This window comes from Capra hircus, chromosome 8 (genome assembly GCF_001704415.2).
Source record: "Capra hircus breed San Clemente chromosome 8, ASM170441v1, whole genome shotgun sequence".
In the NCBI taxonomy this organism is placed as follows: domain Eukaryota; kingdom Metazoa; phylum Chordata; class Mammalia; order Artiodactyla; family Bovidae; genus Capra; species Capra hircus.
The window spans coordinates 41,306,305-41,327,970 of record NC_030815.1 but is presented as its reverse complement, the minus strand read 5'-3'; the positions used below and the strand labels follow the sequence as shown (position 1 = coordinate 41,327,970).

Genomic DNA, 21,666 nt, shown 5'->3' with positions numbered 1-21,666 from the left:
GCTAGGAGTCTGACATGATTGAGCGACTTCACTTCCACTTTTCACTTTCATGCATTGGAGAAGGAAATGGCAACCCATTCCAGTGTTTTTGCCTGGAGAATCCCAGGAACGGGAGAGCCTGGTGGCTACCGTCTCTGGGGTCGCACAGAGTCGGACACAACTGAAGCGACTTAGTAGCAGTAGCAGCAGTTTTGGGTAAGTCAGAGAAAGCCCACCTCACTCTGACTGTCTCACTAAATGCAGCTATAAAACCTGGACAGAATGCATGGAGCAGCTACCTGAAGCCTCTGAAAAGTCAACAGTAGTGGGGAGACTGGGGAAGATGATCAGTTTCAAATACTACTGAGCCATGTATCTCCTTACCCTCAACTGGGGCCTGAACTCAACACACCAGCTGAGGAGGCCAGGGTGCAGGCAAGAGAGCTCTAGCTGGGAGAAGGGAAACCCTAATGCCCAAAGAGAGTGTGAAAATTCTAGTTTTTCCCTTGCCCTTTTTTTTCCTTTTCCCCTCCCCACCCTTTCTTTCTTTTTCCCTTTCCTACCTTCTTCTATGCTCCAGCCCAGAAATCTTAAGGAGTCATATCATCACATTAGCCCACACTATAAGAGAAGGGACACTTCCTCTGCCTTCAGTGGTGCCACAGATCCGAAAGGCAGGGACCAAGCCCCATTGCTTCCTTTCCTCTCTTTGTCCTCTCTCTGCTTGGTGATACCTAGGCAAGGCCATGGATGTGCGTGGCAGAGGGAGCCTTTTGGCCAGAGACTAAAAGTGGTCTCAGGGAACCAGAAAGTACCAGGGAGACATGGAGAGGAAGGAACTGGGCAAAGAAACCCCAACATTCACCCTCAAACTGTACATGCACGGATCTGATCTTAATTAGCACATCAAAACTCTGAGAACTCTACCGAGGTGCCAGACTGACCACTGGGTGACATGCACATGGGATAGAGCCAGATGGCACCGTGAACACTTTGAAAGGTGAAATGACATGGAAACCAGAGCCCCCAGCAGATCAACTAGTGGTGTGAGCCTAACCAGGCTGAACGAATCCTCAATTGGAAATATCAACACTCTCCATAGGCTTTAAACAAGACCCAGGGTCTCATAATATAATAACCAAGATGTATGGAAAACAACCCAAAATTCCCTGGCACAGGAAGACTGAGGGAAGTACCAATTTCCTGGGGACATATAATTAACTGTAGTGAACACAGCAGTGACACAGATGTTAGACTTACCTGGCAAATCTTTCAAGTCACTATTATTAAAAAAAAAAAAAAAGCTCCCAGCATCAATCATAAACACTACTGATTCAAGGGAAAAATAAATGGTCTCAGTCAAGAAATACATGACGTAAAGAAAGAGCCAAATGGAAATTTTAGAACTGAAAAATACAATAACCAAAATGAAAAGTTCTCTGATGGGTTCAATAGCAGAACGGACATGAGAGCAGAAAACAAATCATGCGCAAATCAACTTCAAGCTGGGCGCCTATGTGTCACTACTTTTTCATATGTCTTTTCTGTGCTTTAATGAACTGTTTCACCACCATGAACTACATCAGGATTTAGTCGCTTAAACTAGAACCAATATATTATTTCCTCCAGCTCTGTGGAAAGGCTGGGCAGTTTCTCTATGGGGCTTGCCTGGATTCACTCCTGTTCCTGCATTCAGCTGGAGAGGTGGTTGGACAGGAAGGTCCAGCCTGGCCTCACTCATCCGTCTGGCAGTTGGTACTGGCTCCTGACTGGACTGCCTCACTTCTCCACCTGACCTCCCGATCTCAAGCGAGCTAGACAGGGCTAATTGTCATCATGGTGGTCTCAGTGTGCCAAGGGGGTGAATGAAGCCAGAAGTCTCATGAAGACGGAGGCTCTGAAATGCACGCAACGTCACCTTTGTCATATTCTACTGATCGAAATGCATCCCAAGGATTGTGCAGAGATGAAGGACAAAAAACGAAACTATCTCTTCATGAAAGGAGCATCTATACAACTTTGTAAACATGTGTGAACACAGGGATGAGATCCTGATTTCACTGTTCTACCACATTCCTCCTGCAGAATTAATGCTGCAAATTTCAAAGGCCACTGATCTACAGCGACTATGGCAGGGGATGAGATTCTGAGGTTCAGAGAAATCTAATGCTTTGCCTAAGACCACAAAGCTAGTAGGTGGGAAAATATGAAACTAGATTCCAGGACTGCTGATTCACTGACCCCTGATCTTGTTTTCTGAGATGAGCTATATAGTATTTGGAACACTTTGGCTGTTTAACAGGTAGGAAAATAATGGACAACACTTGTACCGTGTGTTAGCAATCATTCATCATTCAGATCCATTTTGTGAAGGAAATAAATGCAGGCACTTATGGAGTCTATGAAAAAAAAGTGAAGTAAAGTGATACAATAAGAGCTATTCATTATGTAGCAATAAAGCTCCTAACCTGTTCTGTGCATCAAAGCGCAGTGCATTCAGCCTCTCGAGTTCCTGGCACTCAAAGCTTAACTCCCTCTTGAGGTAAAATTCACATAACATACAATTAGCTATTAACCATTTTAAAGTGTCCAATTCAGTGGGCTTTGGTACATTCACTATGATATGCAACCATTACATTTAGCAAGACATCTTCAGCCCCTCACAAAAGACATTGTACCCACTAAGCAGCCACGCCCCAAGTCCCTTTCCCCTGGCCCCTGGGAATCACCACTCTGCCTTCTCTCCATGGATTTCTATTCTGGATACTTCCTATAAATGGAATCATATGAGCTTTGTAACTGGCTTCCTTTCACTGAGCATGTTTCCATAGTTCATCTGCAATGCAGCGTGTATCAGCAGTACATTCCTTTTTATGAACAATATAAATATAAGCTGCTGCTGCTAAGTCGCTTCAGTTGTGTCCGACTCTGTGCAACCCCATAGACGGCAGCCCACCAGGCTCCCCGGTCCCTGGGATTCTCCAGGCAAAAACACTGGAGTGGGTTGCCATTTCCTTCTCCAATGCATGAAAGTGAAAAGTGAAAGTGAAGTCGCTCAGTCATGTCCAACTCTTCGCGACCCCATGGACTACAGCCTACCAGGCTTCTCCATCCATGGGATTTTCCAGGCAAGAGTACTGGAGTGGGGTGCCACTGACTTCTCCATAAATATAAGCAATATTCACAATATTCCACTATATGGATATACCATGTTTGGGTCATCTATTCATCAGGTGATGGGCATTTGGAATTCTCCCACTTTTTGGCTAATGTGAACAGTGCTGTTACAATCATTCATGTACAAATGGTTATTTCAATACCTGCTTTTAATTCTTGCCATTAGGTACATAGTTAAAGCTGAATTTTGAGTCCAGTTTTTGATAAGGCTTCTTAAAGTGATGTGATATTAATAAACTGCTGCCAGCATTACCTTATTTCTAAAGTCAGTGTGGTTCTGGAGGATGGCTCTGTGGTAAGTGGCTGTCATCACAAAATCTCGCATTCTGCTGCTGGGAAAGGCAGTCATAAAACTGTAAGGGAAAGAGGAGGAGAGGGAGAGTAAACGTGCCACAAGGCAGGACCTTCACGAACACATACAGCCACCATGGTCAAGGCACGCTTGAGGGGAGCCGAGGCTCAGAGGCTCTGACTCTCAGGGGAGTGGAGGCTCTGAGACATTGGTGACCTGTTCACACCAGCTCTATGGACAAGGCCCATAACTCTAAGGAGACGCCAGACTTCTCTCTTGCTCCATACTATGGATTCAGCCTAGTTCTTGACCAACTAGTGTTGGGGGGTCCTTCCCAAAGCAGAGGCTGAAAGCACAGTGCAGTTCAGTCATTCAGTCGTGTCCGACCCATTGCGACCCCATGGACTGCAGCACGCCAGGCCTCCCTGTCCATCACCAACTCCTGGAGTTTATTCAAACTCATGTCCATCGAGTCGGTAACGCCATCCAGCCATTTCATCCTCTGTCATCCCCTTCTCCTCCTGCCCTCAATCTTTCCCAGAATAGGGTCTTTTTAAATAAGTCAGTTCTTTGCATCAGGTGGCCACAGGATTGGAGTTTCAGCTTCAGCATCAGTCCTTCCAATGAATATTCAGGACTGATGTCCTTAAGGATGGACTGGTTGGATCTCCTTGCAGTCCAAAGGACTCTCAACAGTCTTCTCCAACACCACAGTTCAAAAGCATCAATTCTTCAGGACACAGCTTTCTTTACAGTCCAACACTCACATCCATACATGACCACAGGAAAACCCATAGCTTTGACTAGATAGACCTTTGTTGGCAAAGTAATATCTCTGCCTTTTAATATGCTGTCTAGGTAGGTCATAAATTTTCTTCCAAGGAGCAACCGTCTTTTAATTTCAAGGCTGCAGTCACCATCTGCAGTGATTTTCAAGGCCCCCAAAATAAAGTCTGTCACTATTTCCACTGTTTCCCCATCAATCTTCCATGAAGTGATGGGACCAAATGCCATGATCTTAGTTTTCTGAATGTTGAGCTTTAAGCCAACCCTTTCACTCTCCTCTTTCACTTTCATCAAGAGGCTCTTTAGTTTTTCTTTGCTTTCTGCCATAAGGGTGGTGTCATCTGCATATCTGAGGTTATTGATATTTCTCCTGGAAATCTTGATTCCAGCTTGTGCTTCAACCAGCCAGCATTTCTCAGGATGTACTCTGTATATAAGTTAAATAAGCAGGGTGACAATATACAGCCTCGATGTACCCCTTTCCCAATTTGCAACCAGTCTGTTGTTCCATGTCCAGTTCTAACTGTTGCTTCCTGACCTGCATACAGGTTTCTCAGGAGGCAGGTCAGGTGGTCTGGTATCCCCATCTCTTGAAGAATTCTCCATAGTTTGTTGTGATCCACACAGTCAAAGGCTTTGGCATAGTCAATAAAGCAGAAGTAGATGTTTTTCTGGAACTCTCTTGCTTTTTCCACGATCCAGCAGATGTTGGCAATTCGATCTGTGGTTCCTCTTCCTTTTCTAAATCCAGCTTGAACACCTGGATGTGCATGGTTCACATATTGTTGAAGCCTGGCTTGGACAATTTTGAGCATTACTTTACTAGCCTGTGAGATGAGTGCAATTGTGTGGTGGTTTGAACATTCTTTGGCATTGCCTTTCTTTGGGACTGGAATGAAAACTGACATTTTCCAGTCCTGTGGCCACTGCTGAGTTTTCCAAATTTGCTGGCATATTGAGTGCAGCACTTTCACAGCATCATCTTTTAGAATTGGAAATCGCTCAACTGGAATTCCATCACCTCCACTAGCTTTGTTTGTAGTGATGCTTCCTAAGGCCCACTTGACTTCGCATTTCAGGATGTCAGGCTCTGAGTGACCACACCATCGTGACTACCTGGGTTGTAAAGATCTTTTCTGTATAGTTCTTCTGTGTATTCTTGCCACTTCTTAGTATCTTCTGCTTCTGTCAGATCCATACCATTTCTGTCCTTTATTGAGCCCATCTTTGCATGAAATGTTCCCTTGGTATCTCTAATTTTCCTGAAGAGATCTCTAGTCTTTCCCATTCTATTTTCCTCTATTTCTCTGCATTGATCACTGAAGAAGGTTTTCTTATCTCTCCTTGCTATTCTTTGGAACTATGCATTCAAATGGGCACATCTTTCCTTTTCTCCTTTGCCTTTTGCTTCTCTTCTTTTCCCAGCTATTTGTTAGACCTCCTCAGACAGCCATTTTGCTTTTTTGCATTTCTTTTCCATGGGGATGTTCTTGATCCCTGTCTCCTGTACAATGTCACGAACCTTCATTCACAGTTCTTCAGGCACTCTATCTATCAGATCCAGTCCCTTAAATCTATTTCTCACTTCCACTGTATAATCATAAGGGATTTGATTTAGGTCATACCTGAATGGTCTAGTGGTTTTCCCTACTTTCTTCCATTTAAGTCTCAATTTGGCAATAAGGTGTTCATGATCTGAGTCACAGTCAGCTCCTGGTCTTGTTTTTGCTGACTATATAAAGCTTCTCCATCTTTGGCTGCAAAGAATATAATCAATCTGTTTTAGCATTGACTATCTGGAGATGTCCACGTTTAATGTCTTTTGTGTTTTTGGAAGAGGGTGTTTGCTATGACAAGTACATTCTTTTGGCAAAACTCTATTATTAGCCTTTGCCCTGCTTCATTCCGCATTCCAAGGCAAAATTTGCCTGTTACTCCAGGTGTTTCTTGACTTCCTACTTTTGCATTCCAGTCCCCTATAACGAAAAGGTCATCTTTTTTGGGTGTTAGTTCTAGAAGGCCTTATAGGTCTTCATAGAACCGTTTAACTTCAGCTTCTTCAGCAGTACTGGTCAGGACATAGACTTGGATTACTTTGATATTGAATAGGTTGCCTTGGAAATGAACAGAGATCATGCTGTCATTTTTTAGACTGCATCCAAGTACTGCATTTTGGACTCTTCTGTTGACTATGATGGCTACTCCATTTCTTCTAAGGGATTCTTGCCCACAGTAGTAGACACAATGGTCATCTGAGTTAAATTCACCCATTCCAGTTCATTTTTAGTTTGCTGAATTCTAAAATATTGATGTTCACTCTTGCCATCTCCTGTTTGACCACTTTCAGTTTGCCTTGATTCATGGACCTAACATTCCAGGTTCCTATGCAATATTGCTCTTTACAGCATCAGACTTTACTTCCATCACCAGTCACATCCACAACTGGGTGCTGTTTTTGCTTTGGCTGTTTCTTCATTCTTTCTGGAGTTATTTCTGTATTGATCTCCAGTAGCATATTGGGCACCTACCAACCTGGGGAGTTTATCTTTCAGTATCCTATCTTTTTGCCTTTTCATACTGTTCATGGGGTTATGAAGGCAAGAATACTGAAGTGGTTTGCCATTCCCTTCTCCAGTGGGGCATGTATTGTCAGAAGTCTCCACCATGACCTGTCCATCTTGGGTGGCCCTACACGGCATGGCTGATAGTTTCATTGAGTTAGACAAGGCTGTGGTCCATGTGATCAGATTGGTCATGAAAAATACAGGGGACTTCCCTGGTGGTCCAGTGGTTAAGAATTTGCCTTGCAATGCAGGGGATATAGTTCAATCCCTGGTAGGAGAATTTAGATCCCATATGCCACAGAGCAACTAAGCCCAGATGCCGCAATTGCTGAGCCCACATGCGCAGCTAGAGAGTCTGCGCGCTGCAACAATGGGTCCCACAGGAGGCAATGGAGATCCTGTGTGCTGCAACCAAGACTCAGTCCAGTGAAAAAAGAATTAAAGAGGTAAGTGAGAGAGAAAGAGGCCAAGGCCAAAAGGGACGGCCCTGAAGAGTCCCATCAGCCTAGAGAGACAGCGAAGTCTTGGATAGAAATCCCAGGAGAGGGTGGGGATGCGGCAGAAGGCACTGACAGTAGTGATCTGAGGAAGCACGCCGGCTGGGTGGTGTGTGCATGTAAGTCCACGAGCGTGAGTCAGGAATAAATATTCTGACTGTAATGGTCACCATTTGGGAGAGTTCGCTATGTGCCGGGCACCATGCGGAGTGCCTCACTTACATCCTCTAATCAAATTACATCACCACAACAATCAGAAGAAATATGTTCCCCAGATGAGGGAACGTTCCTGCTGGTCAGAGGACCACATGTTAAAAACCACTGCACTCTATTCTCTACCCACCATCCCACCCAGGTGTGTGTCACTTGGAAATGACACAGTTCTGCCAGGGGCCACTTCCCTGACCTCGAAGTACTGTGCAGCAGACACCTCTTCTGTCCGCTGGCTGAAGCTGAACACCGAATGTTCCTTTTTCTCACACTGGTATCTTCGCAAGGTATTTGAAAATGCACTGAACTCTGCAAGGAGAAGAGAGAAGTTCTATTTCTACACCTTGGAAACCACAGCATTACCCTTCAAAAAATTCCAACTGAGAAAACATTAGAAGATTAAAACAGCACGTTCACCCCAGAACACATGAGTGATAAGGAAAGGCAAGGTGGCAATGGGTACTCCTCTGAGCTGTGACACCCTTATTTACACTTGTCAGACATATCTGCATTCACAAATGTCAAGTGCGAGAGTGGAATGGACCACGGGCAGGGTTTGAGATCATCAAATTCTCCTGGTACCATGCTAACACGGCTCACAGGCTTATTCTCAGTACATGCACTGGGGAAGGCAACTGTTGATGGCAAGAAAATTAATGTATATGTGAATACAAACTATAGATGCATATAAGTGTATATATATATAATCTCAGTCTTGGGCTTCCTTGGTGGCTCAGATAGTTAACAATCAGCCTGCAGTGCAGGAGACCTGGGTTTAATCCCTGGGTTGGGAAGATCCCCTGGAGAAGGGAATGGTTACCCACCTCAGTATTCTTGCCTGGGAAATCCCATGCACAGAGGAGCCTGGTGGGCTATAGTCCATGGGGATCGCAAAGAGTCAGACGTGACTTAGCGACTAACACTTTCACTTTCAACCTCATTCTATTATAGTGACAGTTTTGTTTTGTTTTTTCACATTTAGTATTCCCTAAGCGTACAGAGAAAGGGTAGAATAACTGGGAATATGCAAATATATAAGGGAATGATTTTATTATTTGAGAAAAAAAAATAGAAGTGAAAGTTCAAAAACTACCAGAACTGATATTACTAACAGACAATACAGTATGCACAGTTGTCGAATTCTGTGACTTCTGCCTTAGAAACGTCTCTCAAAGTCCCATCCAGTGGCGCTCATCGCCTGCGGTCTTGGCTCTCTCTTCTGTTGCTGTGAGCAGGCCTCTCCTTCCAGCCCTCATCAGGTCCCTAACCCTCACCCAGCCCAGATTCACTGTGAGCTCCAGTCCCTCATGTTCTGTCTGCCCCATGTATGTGCCCTCCACACCCCCTTTCTGCACATACAAGACCTGCACTATACCTTTACACTCCTGCCATGCTGGAGCACTTACACATTCCCAGGTCAACCTAGGCCTGGCCTGGCTTCCTGATTTTGAAACCCCCATCTCGTCTGCTTAGAGTTCCTTTTGACCTCAAACTACTATTCATCATCCAAGACTCAGTTCAACAAGCATTTCTTCACTGCTGTGTTCCATAACACTCATAGGCAGAATGAACTGCTATAAACACACTGGGCCTCAGCACTTGGTTACAGATCAGAATCACCTAGGAAGGGCTTTTTGTTTGTTTGTTTGTTTTGTTTTTTAAATATACATGCTGAACCCTCATCTTATACTTGGAAATTCAATGCTCTGGTGTGGGGACAAGGCATCTCTATTTTTTTCAAAAACTTCCACTTAGTTTTTATGTGCAGCCAAGGAGAAGAACGTGTGTTCTCATCTCAGGCTCTCAGCTTACCATTTTACTTCATATTTTACTGAATTTATCAATTTTTGAACTGTCTATCTCTCTATCTATATCAAAATCTTTTAGGGCATGGTTTAGGGAGGTGGGTCAAGCCTTATTATCTCTAGTCTTTAGAATAACAGCAGCCATCCAATAATAGGTCAAAATGTGAGTTCAATAAATTTGGGGAGATGATGAATGAATTTGGTGAAACTATTTCATCTGTCAACAGAGGAACAGATTTTAAGAAGATGTGATATACATTATATAAAATATATATTCATTCAATGGAATATCATTCAGCCACAAGAAGGAAATCTTGCCACTTAACAGCAACATGGATGGACTTCGAGGGCATTATTCTAAGTGAAATAAACTAGACAGAGGAAAGAACTTCCCTGGTAGCTCAGTTGTAAAGAAACTGCCTGTAGTGCAGAAGACCTGAGTTCAATCCCTGGGTCAAGAAGATCCCCTGGAGAAGGAAATGGCAACCCACTCCAGTATTCTTGCCTGGAAAATCATATGGACAGAGAAGCCTGGCAGGCTACAGTCTATGGGTCACAAGAGTCGGATGCGACTTAGTGACTAAACCACCAGCTAGAGGAAAACAAATATATTATTTATATGTGGAAACTTTTTTTTAGTGTGGGCCATTTTAAAAATCTTTATTGAATTTGTTGTAATATTGCTTCTCTTTTATGTTTTGGGCTTTTGGCCACGGAGCATATGGAATCTTGACACCCTAACCAGGAACTGAACAGGAACCCCCTGCATTGGAAGGATAATTTATAATCATAGGACCACCAGGGAAGTCCCAGGAACCTTTTTTTAAAAAGCCAAACTTACAGAAACAGAGAGTAGAAAGGTAGTTACCAGGAGCTAGTTCAGTTCAGTCGCTCAGTCGTGTCCGACTCATTGCGACCCCATGAGTCGCAGCACGCCAGGCCTCCCTGCCCATCACCAACTCCCGGAGTTCACTCAGACTCACATCCATCGAGTCAGTGATGCCATCCAGCCATCTCATCCTCTGTCGTCCCCTTCTCCTCCTGCACCCAATCCCTCCCAGCATCAAAGCCACCAGGAGCCAAGGGGTGGGAAAATAGGGAAACACTGGTAAAGAGGTACAAACTTTTAACTATAGAATGGATGAGGCCTGAGGATCTGGAATATAGCATGGTAAGTATATTTGTTAACATGTATTATACAATTGAAATTTGCTAACAGAGGACTTAGATGTTCTCAGCGAAAAAAGTAAGAATGAAGTAAAATAAAATATAATAACAGAGCTTCTCTGGTGGAACTTGTGGTAAAAGAACCTGCCTGCCAATGCAGGAGACTAAGAGATGCAGATGTGGTCCCTGGATCAGGAAGATCCCCTGGGGGAAGGCATGGCAACCCGCTCCCATCTCCCACTGACAGAATCGGCCCACAGAGAAGCCTGGTGGGCTACGTTCCATAGGGTCCCAAAGAGTCAGACAGGACTGAAGCACTTAGCATACACACACAAAATACAATAACATTCTGGTACACCCTGAAAAACAAAGATGACACTGGACACTATTCACCCAGCTCTCGTCTCCTGGGCCTTCTCCAAGTCCCTCTGAGCTCTCGGAGACTGCCAGCAGTGGTTGCGTCACCCGTCTGTGAGTTCTTTGAGTTCTGGCCATCTCAGTTGTTTGGGCTTTCAAGTAGCGTAGTAGTGTTAGTCACGCCATCGTCTTAGACTCTTTGCAACCCCATGAACTGTACCCTCCAGTCTTTTTCCCATGGGATTCTCCAGGCAAGAATAATGGAGTGGTTTGCCATTCCCTTCTCCAGAGGATCTTCCCAACCAAGGATAGAACCTGGGTCTCCTGCATTGTAGGCAAATTCTTTCAAAGCCTATGGTAAATTCATTTGTCCAATAAATAGTCTTTTAAATATTCTCTACAGTTGCAAGCCCCCATCCTTTGGTGGAAATTTCAACTCTCACACAGTCAGTTCTAAAGAAGGATGAGCACCAAAGAACTGATGCTTTTGAACTGTGGTGTTGGAGAAGACTCCTGAGAGTCCCTTTGACTGCAAGGAGATCCAACCAGTCCATCCTAAAGGAAATTAACTCTGAATATTCATTGGAAGGACTGATGCTGAAGCTGAAGCTACAACACTTTGACCACTTGATGCAAATAGTTGACTCCTTAGAAAATATCCTGATACTAGGAAAGATTGAAGGCAGGAGGAGAAGGGGATGACATAGGACGAGATGGTTGTTTGGCATCACTGACTCGATGGACATAAGTTTAAGCAAGCTCTAGCAGATGGTGGAAGCCAGGGAAGCCTCGCATGCTACGGTCCATGGAGACGCAAAGAGTTGGACATGACTGAGCAACTGAATAACAACAATATACAGTCAGAAGTCAGTCAGTTCAGCTGCTCAATCATGTTCCTGTAGCTTGCTCAAACTCATGTCCACCCAGTTGGTGATGTCATCCAATTATCTCATCCTCTGTCATCCCCTTCTCCTCCCGCCTTCAATCTTTCCCAGCATCAGGGTCTTCAAATGAGTCAGCTCTTCACATCAGGTGGCCAAAGTATTGGAGCTTCAGCTTCAGTAACAGTCCTTCCAATGAATATTCAGGACTGATTTCCTTTAGGGTGCTAGTTGGATCTCTTTGCAGTCCAAGGGACTCTCAGGAGTCTTCTCCAACACCACAGTTCAAAAGCATCAATTCTTCAGTGCTCAGCTTTCTTTATGGTCCAACTCTCACATCCATACAGTTCAGTTCAGTTGCTCAGTTGTGTCCGATTTTTTGTGACCCCATGGACTGCAGCACACCAGACTTCCCTGTTCATCATCAACTCCTGGAGCTTGCTCAAACTCATGTCCATCAAGTCAGTGATGCCATCAACCATCTCATCCTGACTACTGGAAAAACTATAGCTTTGACTAGATGAACCTTTGTTGGCAAAGTAATGTCTCTGCTTTTTAATATGCTGTCTAGGTTGGTCATAACTTTCCTTCCAAGGAGCAAGCATCTTTAATTTCATGGCTGCAGTCACCATCTGCAGTGATTTGGTAGCCCCCCAATATAAAGTCTATCACTGTTTCCTCTGCTTCCCTATCTATTTCCCATGAAGTGATGGGACCAGATGCCATGATCTTTGTTTTCTGAATGTTGAGCTTTAAGCCAACTTTTTCACTCTCCTCTTTCACTTTCATCAAGAGGCTTTTTAGTTCCTCTTCACTTTCTGCCATAGAGTGGTGCCATCTGCATATCTGAGGTTATTGATATTACTCCTGGCAATCTTGATTCCAGTTTATGCTTCATCCAGTCCGGCATTTCAGATAATGTACTCTGCATAGAAGTTAAATAAGCAGGGTGACAATATACAGCCTTGATGTACACATTTCCCGATTTTGATCCAGTTTGCTGTTCCATGTCTGGTCTAAGCATTGCTTCTTTACCTGCATACAGATTTATCAGGAGGCAGGTAAGGTGGTCTGGTATTCCCATCTCTTTAAGAATTTTCCACAGTTTGTTGTGATCCACACAGTCAAAGCCTTTAGTGTATCAATGAAGCAGAAGCAGATGTTTTTCTGGAATTCTCTTGCTTTTTCTATGATCCAACGGATGTTGGCAATTTGATCTCTGGTTCCTCTGCCTTTTCTAAATCCAGCTTGAACATCTGCAATTTCTTGGTGAAGAGGATGTATGGCAAGTTGCAAAGTACCATTTGGGGTTTGAAAGCAAGATTCTGATTATAAAGTAACAAGGAGAGGCTGCTTGTATACCTCACCAATTGTCTCCAAAGGACAAAGTGAAAGAGAAGCTCCAATGAAGTTTTGTCTTACGACCAGCATTCAGGCAATGCACATACAGCCTTCTAAAATGAATACTAATTCAGATGTATCAAGTCTGTGTTTGCTATTTTTAAAAAATCCAGTCTCACTACGTACACACTATAATCACAACCCTGTAATCCTGGCATAGGGACCATATGTGACAAACCAAAAATCAGGGTCTCTAGTTTGACAAGTTTGAGATGCGTTTATGGGATTTTAGGAAATTAGAAGCCAATCCTCGGCAAGTCCAGGAATCAGCATCATTCACTATTGTGAGTTCTGTCACAACGGTTGCCAGGAGAATGTTCTTTTCACAAGTTACCCTTACTTTTATGGCTATTTAATGGTTAAACAAATGTGTGTAAATAAATGTCCGGCTTACATCTTTCCATACACAGCAGAATGTTACTTGGTACCTTATGCAACAGTTAGAACTGGACATGGAACAACAGACTGATTCCAAATAGGAAAAGGAGTACATCAAGGCTGTATATTGTCACCCTGCTTATTTAACTTCTATGCAGAGTACATCATGAGAAACGCTGGGCTGAAAGAAGCACAAGCTGGAATCAAGATTGCTGGGAGAAATATCAATAACCTCAGATATGCAGATGACACCACCCTTATGGCAGAAAGCGAAGAGGAACTAAAGAGCCTCTTGATGAAAGTGAAAGAGGAGAGTCAAAAAGTTGGCTTAAAGCTCAACATTCAGAAAACAAAGATCATGGCATCTGGTCCCATCACTTCATGGGAAATAGATGGGGAAACAGTGGAAACAGTGTCAGACTTTATTCTGGGGCTCCAAAATCACTGCAGATGGTGACTGCAGCCATGAAATTAAAAGACGCTTACTCCTTGGAAGAAAAGTTATGACCAACCTAGACAGCATATTAAAAAGCAGAGATATTACTTGGCCACCAAAGGTCTGTCTAGTCTAGGCTATAGTTTTTCCAGTGGTCATGAATGGATGTGAGAGTTGGACTGTGAAGAAAGCTGAGCACCGAAGAATTGATGCTTTTGAACTGTGGTGTTGGAGAAGACTCTTGAGAGTCCCTTGGACTGCAAGGAGATCCAAGCAGTCCATTCTGAAGGAGATCAACCCTGGGATTTCTTTAAAGGAATGATGCTAAAGCTGAAACTCCAGTACTTCGGCCACCTCATGCGATGAGTTGACTCATTGGAAAAGACTCTGATGCTGGGAGGGATTGGGGGCAGGAGGAAAAGGGGACAACAGAGGATGAGATGGCTGGATGGCATCACTGACTCGATGGATGTGAGTTTGAGTGATTTCTGAGAGATGGTGATGGACAGGGAGGCCTGGCGTGCTGCGATTCATGGGGTCGCAAGGAGTCAGACATGACTGAGCGACTGATCTAAACCGATTTTCCTTACCTCACAATAATCTTTGATGTTCAGACTGTCTGTCCCCCTTTTTTTTTCACAAACTGCTATATAGCCTGGCTCCCCGTCCTGCGTCCTTGGAATAGTTTTCTCCAAGTTACTGAGAAGATATCTCTGGGGCTTGGGATCCTTAATATTCTCACCAAGTAAAATAAGTCTCCACTTTAAGGCTGTGACTAAATTTTTTGTCGACACTGTGTTTCCAGATGATGTATAAAGATAGAAAAAAAGAACCATCATATTTTACAAAAAGGAAAAGAAATTTAATTGCTGATTTCTCCCCTTCCCTCAGCCTCTAGAAGAAAGACTCAGCCACTAGACACACAGTCTTAGTCCGTCTGGGCTGCTATAATAGAGAACCACAGACAGAGGGACTTCTAAACAAGGGAAATTTGTTTCTCACAGTTGTGGAGGCTGGAAGTCTGGGATCTGGATACCAGCATGGTTAGGTTCTGGTGAGGGTTCTCTTCTGAGCTGCTGACTACTGACCTCTATCTGTGTCCTCACCCAGCAGTGGAGGCAAAGGATCTCTCTGGGATCTCTTCTAAAGGACACTAACCTCAATCATAAGGGCTCCACTCTTTTGATCGAATCACTTCCCACCTACACTTGAGACTGCTATGCCTGTCTCTGAAAACGCGCACACACAGAGTATATCTATACAGGAAATTTCCTGAATTCAGTTTGCATTTATTTAACTTTGGGAGCAAGACCAAAGAAGGTACGGATAATTTCTTATGAAAATATTATTAATATGTTCCTCTTCATTATAAAAAGAAGAAAAACAGTAATTTAGGAGTTCAGATGGTGAATAGATTTTGACTTAAAATGCATCATAGAGCAAAGATACTTTAGTTCTGCCAGTGATAGCTACCTAGAACTTTTGGATTAAATTTTCACTCTAACCACTGCAGATGGTGACTGCAGCCATGAAATTAAAAGATGCTTACTCCTTGGAAGAAAAGTTATGACCAACTTAGACAGCATATTAAAAAGCAGAGATATTACTTGGCCAACAAAGGTCCATCTAGTCAAGGCTATGGTTTTTCCAGTGGTCATGTATGGATATGAGAGTTGGACTGTGAAGAAAGCTGAGCCCTGAAGAATTGATGCTTTTGAACTGTGGTGTTGGAGGAGACTCTTGAGAGTCCCTTGGACTGCAAGGAGATCCAACCAGTCCATTCTGAAGAAGATCAGCCCTGGGATTTCTTTGGAGGGAATGATGCTAAAGCTGAAACTCCAGTACTTTGGCCACCTCATGCGATGAGTTGACTCATTGGAAAAGACTCTGATGCTGGGAGGGATTGGGGGCAGGAGGAGAAGGGGATGACAGAGGATGAGATGGCTGGATGGCATCACTGACTCAATGTTGTGAGTCTGGGTGAACTCCGGGAGTTGGTGATGGACAGGGAGGCCTTGCGTGCTGCAATTCATGGGGTCGCAAAGAGTTGGACATGACTAAGCAACTGAACTGAACTCAACTGAAGCTAGAACAACCAGATCCAAATAATTAATTTCACACACCTCTGATGAGGGGATAAATAGGAGAAAATAAATCCTTGATTCTAAGGACTATGAAACCAGGAGAAGCAGAACTCAGTGGAAGCAGATGGTAAGTTTTGTTCCCTTTTTTGAAAATAGGTATCTTTTACTTCCTTCCTGGTAAGAAGACCTTAATTTTGCATATTTGAGCTGATGGACCATAGAGAATTAAGATGGGCTATTTGCAAATTATTCAAGATAGGCCACAGGCAGCTCTGCAAGAAAGTCTGAAGTTGGACTTTTCTTTTAAAAAAAAAAAGTATACCATGGTTATCATATTGTTAGTTTGGGATTTTCCGGTATAATTTTGGGACATGTGTCCAGAACAGCCGAGGCAGTCAGACAGGTATTACCCACTCCTGGCACAGAAAGATGCTAGCATCTTGGTAAACAAACTCTGTGTGGCAAGTACCACAGGCAGCATCACTTGTAAACAGCAGCTTTTTAAGGGAGGCAAGAAAACAAAAATGGGTCCCTTCAATCTGGGTGTTTTTTTTTTGTTTTTTTTTGTTGTTTTTTTTTTTTTTAGCAATAACAGAACAAAAAGGAAACTGCTGTGTCTGAGTCGTCTTTACTGATTCATGAGTACACTACATGCTAAAGCTGAAAGTAATGGTTTGTCAAGAAAGAACCTAAGTCGAGCCTGCGAAAGTAGAATAATTAGAATCATGACTGAGGCATGAAACTGTCTGTCATGTCCTTGGTTAGTATTTATGTGATAGAGAAAATAACACCCATGCATTGCGCTGAGAAATGATAAAACATGATGGTTTACAGCCAGAATGGTTGCAATGCCAGTTCCACCAGACCATCCTCTTCAAAAACAGTGAGGATAAGTATGTTCTTCAAAGGGCGTTCTCAACAGCTGGCCTTTCTTTACTCTCCTCTGGGAGTCATCCTGGATCTATAGAATTAATGTCATTCAAACAGACGGTGCCTGCAGATCAAAAGTCTCCTTCATCCAAAAAGGAAAAATATTGTACTCCTTGCCAAAATATTTTCCAAAGGCAAAGCTACCTGCTGATTTAAAGATTCCTTTACTTCTACCAAAAGTTTCTCCCTCTAGTTTGGAGAACTGAAGAAGACACGATGGGTTATTACTACCTCTTATTTTGGAATCTCCAAAATGAGCACTGCCAAAGACAATGTTTGTCCCCCTAAAATCATACATTGAAACCTAGTCTCCAGTGAGGGTAGTTAGAGGATAGAGCCTTTGGGAAGTGATTAGACATAAAGTAGATTCTTGGAGTGCCCACCATAGATAGCATTATGATAAGACACAGTAGGTTTCTATTGCACACATGGGAAAATTAGAAAAATGGAGAACTTTCCAAAATTTCAAGCCAGTGCTTTTGTCTCCTCTTTAAAATAAATTTGTTAGGACTTCTCAGGTGTTCTAGCGGTTAAGACTCCTCCTTCCAATGCAAGGGGTGTGAGTTCGATCCCCAGTTGGGGAACTAAGGTCCCACGTGCCATGGAGTGTGGCCAAAAATAAATAAATAAATAATTGTTTAAGTTGCCTCTTAAAAAAATACGTTAGCATTTCTTGCAAGCAATTGCCAATCAACTTCTCTTGAAGATACTTATAAGTTCTAAGAAATCAAATGTATTATTTGGTTTTGTTTTCCCCTCAAAGCTTTATAATTAGCAACTAAACGTATAATTCATAATCCATATAACACTCAACTAAAATTATTTTGTACAAATAAAACATCAGTATAAAGCACTGGGAAGGGCTATTTGGGAGTACTTGGTATATTTGTCGTTATCTCTAAACATTTAGAATCTTACGCAAAAACAACTGGATCACAAATCCCATCAAGTTTCACAGGCAATCTACATGCACATCTTAAAAACCAATTAAATATTTTCTGAGATGACCAGCAGTGACCTAAACACTAGTAAAATAGTGAGCTTCACCATTTACGAAAAGGCAGTCTGCTAATTTGTTTGAATGTTGAACCAGTTCCCTGATTCCTGTGGGATCTTAGCACACTTGTCCTGACACTCAACCCATCAGCAAGGAAAAACCAAGATCGAAGAACTGTGTGGTTTCCAATAAGCAGAATGAGGGGTCAGCCTTGGACAGAGGGATAGGTGAGTGAACCAAAGCACAAACAAGATTCTAAAGAAAGGATGTCAGTGAAAACTCTTGTTGGCAAGAGGTGGAAACTCAACCAAGTTGAACGGAAATAGGAATTTTATGGCTCATGAAACTGAAATATTCAGGATTAAAATTCAGTTTTGAAGAATGATTGTATCCAGGAATTTGAATGATTTTAAGACCCTCCCACTCTCGCTCTGGCTCTCATGCTCACTCAGTGTTTCTCTGTTTTAGTTTCCTGTTCAGGCGGGCTTCCCCTCCCACAGGACAAGATGATGGTCATCCTCTCCAGAACAACACTGCCCCCAGCTCAGCAAGCCCCGTCCTTCCAAAATGTTCCAACAAAAGCTCCAGGCTGAGTCTCACTGAACCAAGCTAAATTAAAGACCCATCTCTGGATCAATTGCTATGGTCAGGAATCAATGCCAACTGACCAGACTCGAGTCAGCCCTATCTAAACACAAAGAAAGCTGGGCTTCTTTTATCAGAGGAAAATAGAGTAGATTAAACACAGTTGATCACTGCTGAAAGAGAGGCAGAAGCATTATAGACTAAGTTGAAACTGACAAAATAGGAGTGAGAAAATACACGTACTTCAGAGCCATGAAAGCTAGACATTAAGTCTCCTGGCTTCAGAAATCTTTGAGCCGGGGCTAGCTTAAACCCAGCTTTTGCTCCCAGAGCAGGGTGCTGTTGTGAAAGGCTACTACAAAGCAATTGATCTAACATTTCTGGACCTAGAACATGATGAATCGCTGACACTGTGCCAGTTACCAGCTTCTCCTGTTCTTAAAGAGAACTGGCCATACTCTTAAAGAGTAATTGGCCCTGCTCAGAGCTCCTGATATTCTGTTTGCACTACTGGATCCCATACCTTATCCAGTAGATTAGTTAGAAATGAAATGCTGATTAAAAGATCTTTCAGTCTGGACCAATAGACCCAGATACTAATAAACATGATGGGTTCCGGGGCTCCAAATGGCTGGGGGCGGGGGGTGATCCTACATCCTGGCTTACCTGGGACATTTCAGTTTATGTCTGCCCTCCTGGAGGGATTACTGGTTATATTTCCTCTCATACTCAAAGAGTCCTGGTTGGAATGATAAATTACTGAGTCACCTTAGCTACAAGATGATGCAATCTTAGAGGAGGGAGCCAGGCAGGGTCAAGTGCAAGACGGACAGGAAGCTGAGAGAGATGATGATACAGAAAGATGCAGATGGGGGAACCATGCAGAAAATACCTGTTTCCTCACGTAGTTCCAGTACATTGCGTTCCTCTGACTTAAATGCCATGAAATATCTCCTTACAGTAACTTCCCTTTTTTGTCCTGAGCTACTCTGTATAGATAGCCTTCACGAAAACAGAAATTTCCCCATGTTATGATAATGTTTTTTATTTGTTTTTTTTTTTTTTTCTGAGTCATTGCCAGTTGACTCAGGATTATGGAGAGTTTTTTTGGTTTGGGTTTGGTTTGGTTTCGCAAACAATTTTATATATTTTTATGCTGTGCTCATTTCAAGGGTTTTCTTTGTTGTTGTTGTTAATCTACACCATACTTTGCTTGACCCCAGAGGCGAATCAGCTGATTTATAGTTGGGCTCACTTCTACCATTATATTTTAACCTATGACTGCTACTGCTGCTACTGCTAAGTCGCTTCAGTCGTGTCCGACTCTGTGCGACCCCATAGATGGCAGCCCATAGGCTCCCCGTTCCTGAGATTCTCCAGGCAAGAACACTGGAGTGGGTTGCCATTTCCTTCTCCAATGCATGAAAGTGAAAAGTGAAAGTGAAGTTGCTCAGTCGTGCCTGACTCTTAGCGACCCCATGGACTGCAGCCTACCAGGCTCCTCCATCCATGGGATTTTCCAGGCAAGAGTACTGGAGTGGGGTGCCATTGCCTATTACAGTGAAGGCCCTCCCCTATGTGCATTATTTAGGATCAAGACTGAATTCCACAAAGCTGTCTAGTCATTTGAAGGTCATCAGACTTGCAGATACACAAAGGGTACCTGAGTTCACTAAGTGAGGCCAGAATACACCTTCTAGAGCATTTAGCATATATTAACGGAGGGACTAATTTATTTATGCGGCAGCACAAGCCATGATTCCATTGGTTTTCAAGGCTTCCTAAGGTCTCTGTGTGATTCCCAGCAAGCAGAGCAGCACAGGTGAGCACCAAACAGGTGGCAAGGAGGCACATTTCCAATTTGGTTAGATTTACACAGACTTTAAAATGATGTTTAACAACTTAAACGCACATTTTCAGCTGCTTATGCCATACTCCCTACACTCCCCCAAAACAGTTAACTTTGCGTTAAGCATTAACGTAACGCAGCATAAAACTTAAAAATTTGAAATAGCAGCCTGCACCTTCATTACATAATGTTCGGGGCACCTCAATTTGCCAAGTGAAAACTTAGCATAACAGATACAAACATCTCGCTACGCTTTCTCTTTATATATTATCTATCTCTACACGAATGAGACAAAAATATCCACAAATTCAGCTGAGAAATTCGGTACCTGTTGCAAAGCAAAGACAAGACTTTGCATCTGGCAGACTTGAGATTTCAAGTTACATTAAAGGAAAAAAAAAAAAACCAGTTTCAGATGACAAGTAGCATCTGTGGTTTTGCAATACAATTTTTATGATCTGGCTCTCTTCTGACTCAAATATGGCTGTAACAATAACATTATACACCATACTTTCATGCAAAGATGGACACAATAGAGGACAGAAATGGTATGGACCTAACAGAAGCAAAAGATATTAAGAAGAGGTGGCAAGAATACACAGAAGAACTATAGAAAAAAGATTTTCATGACCCAGATAATCACAATGGCTTGATCACTCACCTAGAGCCAGACATCCTGGAATGTGAAGTTAAGTGGGCCTTAGGAAGCATCACTACAAACAAAGCTAGTGGAGGTGATGGAATTCCAGTGGAGCTATTTCAAATCCTAAAAGATGATGCTGTGAAAGTGATGTACTCAATAAGCCAGCAAATTTGGAAAACTCAGCAGTGGCCACAGGACTGGAAAAACTGTTTTCATTCCAATCCCAAAGAAGGGCAATGCCAAAGAATGCTCAAACTACCACACAATTGCACTCACCTCACACACTAACAAAGTAATGCTCAAAATTCTCCAAACCAGGCTTCAACAGTACATGAACCGTGAACCTTCAGATATTCAAGCTGGATTTAGAAAAGACAGAGGAACCAGAGATCAAATTGCCAACATCCACTGGATCATAGAAAAAGCAAGAGAGTTCCAGAAAAACATCTACTTCTGCTTTATTGACTATGCCAAATCCTTTGACTGTGTGGATCACAACAATCTGTGGAAAATTCTTCAAGAGAAGGGAATACCAGACCACTTGATCTGCCTCTTGAGAAATCTGTATGCAGGCCAGGAGGCAACAGTTAGAACTGGACATGGAACAACAGACTGGTTCCAGATTGGGAAAGGAGTACGTCAAGGCTG

The 21,666-nt window shown here is 42.9% G+C and overlaps 1 protein-coding gene across 1 annotated transcript in view; it reads right to left on the bottom strand.

Moving 5' to 3' along the window:
• Positions 1–21,666, bottom strand: part of LOC102176958 (histone-arginine methyltransferase CARM1-like) — a 262,751-nt gene that overhangs the window by 118,652 nt on the left and 122,433 nt on the right. The window contains 3 exon segments of the mRNA XM_018052765.1: positions 3,410–3,479; positions 3,481–3,509; positions 7,702–7,814. Of these exon segments, the coding sequence (XP_017908254.1) occupies positions 3,410–3,479; positions 3,481–3,509; positions 7,702–7,814 (212 nt within the window).